This window comes from Chiloscyllium plagiosum, unplaced genomic scaffold, assembly GCF_037043375.1.
Source record: "Chiloscyllium plagiosum isolate Xiang-an unplaced genomic scaffold, Cpla_swu_hap1 HiC_scaffold_34, whole genome shotgun sequence".
Taxonomy (NCBI): Eukaryota; Metazoa; Chordata; class Chondrichthyes; order Orectolobiformes; family Hemiscylliidae; genus Chiloscyllium; species Chiloscyllium plagiosum.
Genome location: NW_028270172.1, coordinates 14,369,235 through 14,381,727, shown reverse-complemented (window position 1 = coordinate 14,381,727; position 12,493 = coordinate 14,369,235). Strand labels below are relative to the sequence as shown.

Here is a 12,493-nt window from a genome sequence, read left to right as displayed (position 1 = left end):
ATTTTGTACACAGCATGCTCCCACAAAGAACAACCAGAGAATCTGTTTTCCTGCGGGATGTTTTCTGAGGGGTGAATGTTGCGAAAGAAACTGGATGCAGGTCCGTTTGGCTTGAAAATAGAGCTGTGCCCACCCAAGCAGACTTTGATTTAATGTCTCCGCTAAATGGACTGCACCCTTTACCCTCAGTTCCTGCAGGATGCTTCTCCACTTTCCTTGCTGCAGAACCTTGTCACTGAGGCAAGGGTGCTGGTCTGTAACACAGTGAGCTACATCCTGACATGAGAACAATAAATGCTGGAGATCACAGCAGCTCAGAAAACATCCATGGAGAGAGAGCAAGCTCACATTTTGAGTCGAGATGACTCTTTATCTGAGCCCTTCATCAACTTTGATGAAGAAAGTGAGCACTGCAGATGCTGGCGATCAGAATCGAGAGTGTGGTGCTGGAAAAGCACAGCAGGTCAGACAGCATCTGAGGAACCGGAGAATTGACGTTTCGGACAAGAACCCCTCCTCAGGAATGAGGCTTGTGGGCCAAGGGACTGGAGAGATAAATGAGAGGGAGGTGGGGCTGGGGGCAAGGTGGCTGAGAGTGCTATAGATAGATGGAGTTGGGGTAATGATGGTAGGTCAGAGAGGAGGGTGCAGTGGATAGGTGGGAAAGAAGGTGGACAGTTAGGACAGGTCATGAGGGTGGCGCCAAGTTGGAAGGTTGGAACTGGGATAAGGTGGGGTGAGGAGAAATGAGGAAATTGGTGAAATCCACATTGATGCCGTGTGGTTGGAGATGCCCTGCCAGCACCTTCCCCTGCCACCACAGGAGGTGCAAAACCTGGGCCCAAACCTCCCACCTCACCTCTGTCCAAGGCCCCAAAGGAGCTTTCCATATCCATCAGAGTTTTACCTGGACTTTCACACATGTCATTTACTGTATCCATTGCTCCCAACGCGATCTCCTCCACATTGGAGAGACAGGAGGCCTACTTGCAGAGCGCTTCAGAGAACATCTCCGGGACACCTGCACCAACCAACCCCACCGCCCCATGCTGAACACTTCAACTCCCCCTCCCACTCTGCCAAAGACATGCAGGTCCTGTGCCTCGTCCAGTGCCACACCCTAACCATCTGAAGAATGCCTCATCTTCCACCTCATGACCCTCCAACCACATGGCATCAAAGTGGATTTCACCTGTTTCCTCATTTTCCCTCCCCCACTTTAGTAGAAAGTGAGGACTGCAGATGCTGGAGATGAGAGTCAAGAGTGTGGTGCTGGAAGTGCACAGCCAGTCAGGCAGCATCCGAGGAGCAGGAGAATCGACGTTTTGGGCATAGTTTTGATGCAGGGCTTATGCCCACAATGTCGATTCTTCTGGTCCTTGGATGCTGCCTGAACTGCTGTGCCTTTCCAACACCACATTTCCCCTCTCACCTTATCCCAGTTCCAACCCTCCAACACAGCACCGCCTTCATGACCTGTCCTACCTATCCATCTTCCTTCCCAACTATCCGCTCCACCCTCAACTCTGATGAAGAGTCATCTCGAATCGAAACATTAGCTTGCTCTCTCTCAGTGAATGCTGTCTGACCCGCTGTGATCTCCAGCCTTTGTTGTTTTCAGTACAGATTCCAGCGTCTGCAGTATTTTGCTCCTACATCCTGACATTGCTGCATTCTAGAATATCCTGATTAAGAAAAGCACAGTATAGGCCTGTATTATGAAAGGTTTGGCAGCAGAGGAATGGGTACTGATACACGTAGCATGTGTGACGAGAGTGATCTGATGGCCTGATAATACGAATGCGAGGGTATACATGATGCTCTCAATCTCTAGGCAGACTGGCTGCTGTAATCTTTCAAAGGGGAAGTGGGTTCGACTGAAAGATTTGACAGTTCCTCAGTTGGGGCACGAATGTGATAGGATGCAGCTGTGGAAAGTATTGCTCTGTTGTCAGAGTGCTTCGAGTGGAGTGAATTTTTTTTTTAAATCCTCTACACAATGCCGGCCTCTAGTGTCTCCCCCACTTTAAAACCTTAGAGAGCTGAGTAACAACTGGTGATGGATTGAGAATAATTAATGCACAAGTTATACTCGGATGTTCATGTGGCAGGCCAAGCCATTTGAGGGTGTTCCCCCTTTAACACATGGGAGTGTAGTAAGCAGCACCCCCCTGGCTTGCATGTCATTGAACACATTCCCTAACTCTGTTCCTGCAGTGTCCACTTTCACTGGCTAAAAGGTCACTATTATGAGGAGATTGTGTTCCACATCAGCTGGACGAGTGCTGAAGGATACAAGTGGAGTCTAAGCTTCTCATCTGTATTTGCAGGGATGCACATTACAAGCAAGTGCCTCCAAACCCAATAAACACAGTTTAAATCAGCTCTGGTGCACAGTGTCACACCTGAGTATGCCCCATCTGAATAGAGTTACATACCCAGTGACTCTACAATTAAAATTTATAACCCAGTCAAATTGGTTTGGACCCACTAAATGATTGGGCATGAGTTGACTTTGGAAATTGTTGATGTCCTAGAGGCCTCTGCAAATGTTGGGCGATATCTGTGAGTGTGTCAGAGCAGGGGAAGGGGCAGTTGACTCACTGTACAATTTATTTTCCCTCATGCCCTCTCTTCCGTCACATCCTTTATTGCCCTTTACCTCCACCCCACAGCTGTGTGGCAGTTACTATCCGGGGAGTTGGCTGGATACCGGCCCATCTCCAGTGCCTCACCCTGTGATGATGTTGGTTGATGTCACTGGCAGAGGGAGTCCATTGGGAAACACCTTAGGTGAGGCAGTCACCTGGTTCCCACCCTCAGCCCTGTGCTCTGAGCTGGTCTCAGTTAACATACAGCAGGCCCTAGGGCTACAATCGACTGTACAGCAGAGGCCGGGGGTACGGGGTGGGGGTGTGGCATGGGAATAAAATCAAGGCCTATTCCTTCTCGTACTGGGATAGAGATTTACAGCACAGAAAAAGGCCCTTCAGCCCATTGAATCTGTGCTTGTCAACAGCAAACACCTCACTATTCTAGTCCCATTTCCCAGCACTTGGCCCATAGCCTTCGCATTGCAAGTGAACATCTAAATGTTTCTTCAGTGTGATGAGGGTTTCTGTCTCTCCCACCCCTCACAGGCAGTGAGTTCCAGATTTCCCGCCACCCTCTGGGTGAAAAGTTTCTTCTTGTCTACCCTATCTACCCCACTGATGATTTTATACATTTATACACCGTGTACCTTCTCAATCTCCTCTGCTGCACGGGAAACAATCCTAGTCTGTCCAATCCCTCTCTGTCACTGAAACTGTCTGGCCCAGGCAACTTCATAGGAAATCTTGGTTGTTCCGCCCGTGGTTGAATAGGTGAAGAGCTGTTACCGAGTACAAGTGTCAGGTGTAGGACAACTACCACATTCCCATCACCAGAATAGCCCACAGAAGTGCTCCCCCCCCCCTCCCCCAGTCCATATGAGAGAGTGGGAGAGACATTTTGGAGCAAGAAGAGATGGAAGCCAACACAACTGATCCCTCCCAACAAGGAAACAACATTCTCGACATGCTGATTGACCATCTGTGCTCTTTTCCCTCTCTCTCTCTCTCTCTCTGTCCCTTCCTCCTGCCTAGGTTACCCGAGAGGTTCCCTCCGACGAGGAGGAAGAGAAAAAGACTGAAGAGGTTCTTCACTGTCCAATCTGCTACAAGACTTTCATCTGCAAATATGGGTTGGAGAGCCACATGGAGACTCACCCTGACTCAACCCTCAGGTAAGCTGGTTCCCCTATCCCAGCCCTGGGATCACTGAAGCCAGGATGCATGGCCGAATGTTAGTCTTAAATCGTCTCTCTTTGTCTCTCGTTGGCTCACTATCACGTTATTGAGAGTCTGAACTGGTTGGAGAATCCACGTTGTGTCAGACTGTGGTGCGTGCAGCTCTGCTGAAGATAGCATGTGTGCAGTTTCCCCAAGGCTCTGTTACCATAGCGATAACACAGAACGAGGGTCTGTTTTGTTTGATATCTCCCTGAAAGTCTTGGGGTTCTGAAGTGTCAGTGCAGATTGTGTTGTCCAGCCAACCCTACTGACCCTCCGCTGTCCTTTAACGGTTGCAGAGTTTCTCTTTAATCTTGGAGGGGCATTTGGGACATAGGAAACCATTTTGTTTGGCACAGCAACTCCCAGTGTTTTGAAGCCCAAACACGGGTCGTGATGTTCAATTGGTCTCTGTCAGTGTTTCTGCTCAGCACTGGGCTCTGCCTACGCGGCTGTGCCTCATCCTGTCAACAGAACCTTTTCTTCAGTCGGTGCTTTCAATTCGGGGCTCCAGATAATGACAAAACTCTTGGACTTAGGAATAGAAGTAGGCCATTCAATCCATCAAGTCTGCACTGCCATTCAATGAAATCTCTAAGAACAAAACAGTTTAGAGGGCTATGGGTAAAAATAGGAGTGAGACAAGATAACACAATGGACAGGATGGATAGAAAGGCTTTCTGTGGCCATTCTGATTCTATCCCTTTCTCCAGCTTGTGTTTATCTAGATTCCCCCTCACATGGACCACTGATATTGACCTTGTGGCAGAAGGCTGGTTCCTTGTTAACCCCTTGTTGGTTAAAGGAGGGTTGATCCTTGACTCTCTGTTGAATCTCACTGAACATAGAGAAACATGTTCCTGAAGCTGTTTGTCTTATACTCATCAGGACTCAATGCAAGAATGCCAAATTTCAAGCAATCACCGCAATTTATACTACAGGAGGGAAGAGTGCTGATTGGCTGAAGTGTTGCCATGAAGAAAGGAGCAAATTAGCACCCGGAATCCATTGAATTTATTAGTAAAGAGAGACTACATTTTTGTAATTTTTTTAATGTCAGAGCGCTTTACGGAAAATGAAGTGCTTTTTGAAGTGTAGTCTCAGTTGTAATGTAGGAAACATTACAACTCATTTGCATGCAGCATGATCCCACAAATAACCTTTGTCCCCACTCTGCATCCCCTCCCTCACCTCAACCCACTATAGGAGATAGGAGCAAGGTTAGGCCATTCAGCCCTTTACGTCTGCTCCACCACTCAACTCAATCATGGCCAATCTTCTACATCGATGCTATTTTCCTGCAGCCCTTGCTTCCTTTAGTATCGAGAAATCTATCTATCACTATCATGAATAAACCCAACAACTGGACCTCCACAGCCCTCTGGAGTAGAGAATCCCAAAGATTCACTACCCTCCAAGAGAAAGAGTTTCCCCTCACCTCACTCCCCTGTGGTCTACCTCACATTCTGAAACTTTATGCTCTGGTTGTGGCCCACTCTCCTCCCTGCCAGTCAGGGGAAACATCCTTCCTCACTTACCCATCCCAACCTTGCATTAATTCTATAGGTGACAAAAAGTTATATCAAGTGTTTTGGTGTTCTAGCATTAAAGATATTGATGGATATGAAGGAGAGAGCAGGGTAAGTGGCATTCAGCTGGAAAATTAGCCGTGATTATGTTCATGACAAAACCTGCCAGAGCGGCTGAGTGGCTTGCTGTTCCTGTGTGTTATGGGAATCAGCAACTCAGACGATCTGGGGCTGAATTTACATGTTTTATTCTTTGCAAAAGATTGCAAAATGCCTCACTTGTCACCAACATGGAGAGGGCCCTACCAGTAATAACACAGTAGGGAATCAGGAAATAGGGGAGTGATGGCAGATTGTTGTCTCTGCCTGGCAACAGATGGGTAAGTTCTTTTGTCCACTTTAGAGACTCTTTTCCAAAAGTCTCTCAGACAATATAGAAGGGTAGAAACTAGAAGCAGGAGTAGGCCATTCAGTCCTTTGAGCCTGTTCTGCCATTCTGTATAATCATAGCTGATCCTGTATCTCAATGCCATGTTCCTGGTTTCTCCAAATAGCCGGTGGTGCCTTTAATGTCTAAAAATGTGTGTGTCTCTCTCTCTTTCTTGAACATATTCAGAGAGTTTGCCTCCACAGCCTTCTGTAGCAGGGAATTCCACAGACTCATGAGTGACAAAATCTTTTCTTATCTCAGTCCTAAATTGCCTACCATGTATCCCAAGACTGTGGCCTCTGGTTCAAGATACCCCGACAAGGGGTAACATCCCCTCAGTCAGAAGTTGCTGGCTCAGGGGCAGGATACCATCAACTGTGCCTCAGGATCTTCTTGCCCACAGCATATTTCGAAACTGATCTGGAATTGCGGCAATGTTGGCATTAGATTTGAGAATATGGCAAGTCGGAAAAGCTGCTTCTTGCAGTGTTGTTGAGATCATTTCACTTGGGTGCTCATTACTGAGTCCTTACATTTTCCAGTGTAGATACCATCACTTGATCTCAGAATCACTTTTTTTTTTCCAGAAGTAATGTAACGGGGAATGGTGATTGCATTGGCAATGTCACTTAGGTGAGGTTACCAGCTAATGTTCTGGGATAAGGGTTAATCCCACCAGTGGAGTGGGTGGAAATTAAGTTCAATTAAGTAACATTCTGGAATTGAAAGCTAGTTTCATGGTCACCACAGCTGACACAGTTAGTGCTTGGTATGAAAACTCAAGTGCTTCACTAATGTCCTTTAGAAGAAGAAGTTGGCCTTGCATGTGACTCCAGATCCAAAGCATTGGGGTTAACTCTTATGGGGAGGCATTGGCCTAGAGGTGTTGTCATTAGACTATTAATCTGGAGACCCAAGTAATGTTGGGGGGACCTGGTTTCAAATCCCACCATGACAAAATTCCCAAAATCTGGAAATAAGAGTCTAACGATGAAAAATTGTCAGGAAACACTGTCTAATATCTTTTAGGGAAGAAAACTGCCTTCTTTACCTGGTATAGCCTTCAGACCCACATCACTCTGCCCTCTGGGCAAATGGGGCTGGGTAATAAATGCTGGCCTAGCCAGCAACGCCCTCATCCTGTGAACAAAAAAAAAAAGTCCTTTTAAAATGGCCAAGCAAACCATTGTGTTCAAGGGAGATTAAGGAAAATGCTGGCCTTGTCTGCAATGCCAGTGGCAAAATTGGGCATGGGTGCTAGGGAGCTCCTGAACCTTACTAACTGCTGGCTAACCACCAGCAACTTGTCACCACAGCTTCATAAATCCAGTCTTTCTGCTGAATTAAAGACCTAGAGCCCATGCTTAATAATCACTGTTTGTGGTAAAGTTACCCATTCTGACATTAATAGGGTGACACTAATCTTTTTTTCTTTGTTCTTTCATGGGATGTGGATCTGGAGTCACATGTAGGCCAGACCAGACAAGGTAAGAATGGCCGATATCCTTTCCTAAAGGAACCAGATAGGGTTTTACACCAATCGATGATCATCATCATTATTGCATCTAGTTCATATTCCAGATTTTTATTGAATCCAATTGCACCATCTGCCATGGTGGGATTCGAACTTGTGTCCCTTAGCCATTGGGCTGGACCTCTGGATTACTATTCCAGTGACATTACCAGTTATGCCACATTACTCCAAATGCCTTATTTTCTTGATTCTTTCACGGGATGTGGACATCCTTGGCTAGGCCAGCATCTATTACCTGTCCCTCATTGCCCAGAGGGCGGTTATGACTCAATCATTGTTGTTCTGGGTCTGGGAGTCATGTGTAGGGCAGAAATGGATAAAGGTGGCAGATTTCCTTCCCTCGAGGGCATCCATGACCTAGATAGTGTTTTTACAACAATTGACAGTGGTTAATTCCAGACTTTTACTGAATTTCCCTTCCTCCATCTGTCAGGATGGGAATTTGTACCACTGTTCACAGAACCTTGGGTTACTAGTCTGTAGTGACATTGCCACCACAACACCACCTCCCCATAAGATCCCTCCTGAATGTTGGACTGAGGAAGGTGGTACTGCTTCAAAATGTTTATTCTTTTCCCCATTAGAGACATTTCTCCTCTGCTGGCTTTCTGACCAAGACTTTCCTGGGGAATTGGGTTAAGCCCGCGAGTCTATATATATCCAGTGTGGCAGTCTGAGTAACTCTCCCACGCTGTAATAGAAGGGGCTTTTGGCTCTGGGAAGACTGCATTAGCAGCAGGCTGCCACTGGAGGCAGACTGATATATTCCTGACATCCCCTGATCACCTGGTCAACATGGCCAGAATGAGTTTTGTTTTGATTCTTGATTTTCGATTCTTGGCTGAAGGTGTACAAACGAGCATTTTGCCTCTTTACACCAGTCGTAAGGACTGATCCATACGTTCCTGCTTAGAATAGCCCAGAACCATGCTTTCAAGTTCAATGGACAATTAGAATACAAGGAAAGCCACACAGGGCACCTCAAGAATTTATGACAGATATTGACTTTTTGAATTCTTTCACAGGAAGTGAGCATCACTGGCTGGGGCAACACTTATTGCCTGTCCCTAGTTGCCCTTGAGAAGGTAGCGGTGAAGGAGCAAATTACTGGAATCTGAACTGAAAACAAAAAATGCTGGAGATCACGGCAGGTCAGACAGGATTCCTGACCCACTGTGACTGCTAGCGTTTTTTTTCTGTTTTAAGCAGGTGGTTGTCAGCTGCCTTCTTGAACCACTGCAGCCTATGTGGTGTAGGTAGATACATTAGGAGAGATTTCCAGGGTTTCACCCAGTGACACTGAAGGAACGGCGATATATTTCCAAATCAGGATGGTCAGCAACTTGGAGGGGAGGTTGCAGGGGATGGTGTTCCCATCCATCTGCTGCCCTTGTCCTTCTAGATGGTAGATATCACACATTTGAAAGATGCTGTGTAAGGAGCCTTAGTGAATTTCTGCGGTGCATCTTGTAGATTGCACCGTGTCAGTAGTGTGTACATTAGTTGTGGAGGGAATTAATTTTGGTATCGATCGTCTTGAGTGTTGTTGGAGCTGCACCCATCCAGGCATGTGGGGAAAATTCTATCACTATCTACCTTGTAGATAGTGGATAGGCTTTGGGGAGTCAGGAAGTGAGTTATTCGCTGCAGTATTCCTAACCTCTGACCTCCTCTTGAAGAGACTGTATTTATATGGCGAGTCCAGTTCAGTTTCTGTACCACTGTGATACACAGGATGTTGATAATGGAGGATTCAGTGATGATAATATCATTAGATGTCAGGGGGTGATGAAGTTTTGTTTTATAATAGAATCCATTTGGTGTAAAAGCAGGCCATTCGGCCCATCAAGTCCACCCGGTCCTCCTAAGTGCATCCCATCCCTCTCCCCTATAACCCTGCAATTCCTATGGCTAACCCACCAAGCCTACACGTCCCTGGACACTATGGGCAATTGAGCATGGCCAATCCACCTAACCTGCACATCTTTGGGTTATTGGAGGAAACTGGAGCACCTGATGGAAAACCACACAGACACGGGGAGAAAGTGCAAACTTCACACAGACAGTCGCCTGAGACTGGAGGCAAACCTAGGTGCCTAATGCTGTGAGGCAGCAGTGCTAACTACTGCATCACCCTGTTGTTGGTGACAGTCATTGCCTGGCAATGGTGTGGCACAAATGTAACTAGAGGATCATAGACTGAAACAACAGCAGAGACCATTTGCTCCATCAACTCTGTGGCAGCTTTCTTCAAGTGCTATTTAGTTAGTCCCAATCTGTTGCACTCTGTACACAGCCCTGTATTAATTGAATTAGACAATACTTGTCGACTTAATAAATGGAGAGGTAAAGGGGGGAAATGCGTTTGCTCTGATTTGTATGCATTTCTCCAGAATGTATATAGAACATATGTGTACAGAGAGTGCAGTGAGACAAAGGCCCTTTGTTTGTCAGTGCATTCTGGATTGTGAAGCCATCAGCAGTTGGAACTTGCTTGCGGTTTATTTTGTGCGTTGTGAATTTTGACAGAAGTGTTCACTGAATCTGGACGTGAACGAATGTAGCCAGAGGCCTGGAGGAGTGAGCCAGATAGGATCCAGTAAAATAGCTTGCATAGCAAAGCTGTATCATTCTAGTTTTGAACTGTGAACAGATCCAAGGGCTGAGGAGTGTCCCAGCACTGTGTACCGAGTGGTACAGGCAGATTTGTTACTCCCATTCCTTGGGCGTTGAATTTTAGATGTTGCTTGTGCCAAGAGTGGAGGAGTCAGGCAGCATCCCAGAGCTAGAGGGAGGCAGGTGGCTCTCAGCCTCTCCCGCACTCCATCTAGTGGCCAGTTATTCCAGTGTCAGTGATCACAAATGTTCAGAGGTTCGATCCCAGTGTAAGCTGAACTAACAAGGGATAAGAGGAGACCACTCTGCCCTTCAAATCTTTTCCAGCATTCACTGGGATCATGGCTGATCTGATTTTACCTCAACTCTACATCCCCCGATTATCTTTCACCCCTCTTTGTCATCCAGAATCTACTAACTCTGCCTTAAAAATATTTTAAAATTCTGTACTTTTGAGGAAGAGAATTTCAAAGACTCTCACCCCTCAGATAAAATGATCCCTCATTTCTGTTTCAAATAGGTGCTCCCTTATTTTAATGCCATTATCCCTAGCTCCAGAATCTTGTCACAAGAGGAAACATCCTTTCCATATCCACTGGTCATGACCCCTCAGAATCTCTTACGGTTCAATTAAGTCACCTCTAAATGGAAGCTCTGTGTGGGCATGAGGCTGCGTGTGCGTGAGAGAGACTGTGTGTGCGCGCGCGCGCCTGAACATGGGGCTGCGTGTGAGTGAGAGGCTCGGAATGTATGAGTGTGAGATTCTGTACGAGTGAGAGTGTGTGTGTGTTGAGACAGCAGCTGGTTTTGAAGTAGCACCCTTAATCCCCTTGACAATCAAGAACCTATCTCCATCTTAAATATACTCAATGACCTGGCCTCCACAGTTTTCTGTGGCAATGAATTGCATAGATTCACCACTCTCTGGCTGAATAAATTTCTCCTTATCTCCATTCTAAAAGGTCTTCCTTTTACTCCGTGTTCCTGGGGTAATGCTGCCAAGACCACGATGCGAGTAGTCACGCGCAACGCTCTTCCTAGACACTGGTAATGAACAAATTAACCCTCTGTTCACAGAATCCTTACAGAGCACAAAGAGGCCATTTAGCCTATTGAGTCTACATCAGCCCTCCAAAGACTATCCCAACCAGACTGAGACCCCTACCCCATCTCTGTATTTCTCATGGCTGTTCCACGTAACCTGCACATCGTTGTACTGTGGAAGAAAACCGGGGCACCCAGAGGAAACCCACACAGACACGGTGAGAATGTGCAAACAGTCACCTGAGGCTGGAATTGAACCCCGGTCCCTGGTGCTGTGAGGCAGCAGTGCTGCCCACTACTATTTAGGCTGTTTGATGAACTCCCCTTTCCCACTGGAATCGAATTTTCATTTCTGTGCAAGGAGCATCTAGAATCAGGAGGTTGTCACATCAAAGGGGTTATTCAAGCCTCTTTGATTTCAGCCAGACTCCTGATAATTGCACTGTTTCATCTAGTAATGGGCAATGCAACTATATGTGTGAGAGAATATGTGTGTGTGTGTGTGTCTGGCTGTGTATGTGGCTGAGTGTCTGTGTGAGAGAGAGAATGGGTGTGATGACTGGAGTTAGTGCAGCAGCAGTGGTCAGCCTGAAGGCCTGGTGAGTTCTGTGTTAAACCTCGCAGCAACTGGAAGAGATTAGCCTGGTTGTTTTGATTCCTGTAATCGGGACGTCTCAGTGGGAATGGAGTGGGGGGGTGCAGAGAAATGTCAGCCTGTGTGGAGCTGAGTTTAGAGAAGCTTGAGGCCTGGCTATTTACTCGCTGACTGCTGTTCGAACAAGGCTTGTGTTGAGGATCGCTGTGTTAACAGTGTGGCTAGACCTGAGCACTCCCAACTCCCCTGATGGACAGGCTGCTGGGAAAAACTCTGCATCAATCCCTGCTCTGTGCAAAGTCAGCCTGACAGGATATTCACGGGGGTGGTGGAGGAATGAGGCTGTGTCTGGCAGTGCCTATGATTTGATACAGTTGCTCTTCGTTCTCAAATCCTTCAGTCCCTCTCGCCCCTCCTCCTTTCTGTAATCTGCTTCAGCTCTCCTCAGAGCTTGCGCTCTGCTGATTATGGCCTCTTGCTCATCTTCGATGTTAATCACTCCATCTTTAGTGGCCGTGCCATCAGCTGCTTTGGGCCTCAAACTCTGAAAATCTCCTCTGTGCCTCCTCTCCCCTCTCATCTCACTCTCCTCCTTGAAGATGCTTCTTAAAACTTTACCTCTTTCCCCAAGCATTACTTCAGCTGCTCCTCTAGCCCCTAGATGTGACTTGGGAATTGGGACGTTACATTACATTCATGGAATTTTACATTGCAGTATTTTGTAATGAGCCTGTTTATATTTGTTATGAGACATCTCCAGGGCCGGTGGGATTTGAATCTGGATTTTGTTGTTGACTTGAGGATCTCCCAGGCCTTGGAGACAGAATTGGAGCCACTCAGGGGAATATTCTCTCCCCTCTGGGTTTGCAGGTTGGATGGTTTGGGGAGGCGGGGTGGGGTGGGGGGTGTGGGGAGCTCTCCTTAAAATTTCTC

General features: G+C 46.9%; 1 protein-coding gene across 8 annotated transcripts in view; it reads left to right on the top strand.

The window, feature by feature from the left end:
- rreb1a (ras responsive element binding protein 1a) overlaps window positions 1-12,493 on the top strand; it is a 235,269-nt gene that overhangs the window by 188,612 nt on the left and 34,164 nt on the right. For 7 of the 8 annotated variants that reach the window (XR_015752812.1, XM_043719503.2, XM_087978500.1 and 4 more), the window contains one exon: window positions 3,627-3,766. Coding sequence is in view for 7 of the 8 variants with exons in the window: in XM_043719503.2 (XP_043575438.2) it covers window positions 3,627-3,766 (140 nt within the window). In the remaining variant the exon portion in view is untranslated. Of the gene's footprint in view, window positions 1-3,626; window positions 3,767-3,803; window positions 7,259-12,493 lie in introns of those variants that run through there. The other variant, XM_043719511.2, reaches the window with a different exon arrangement.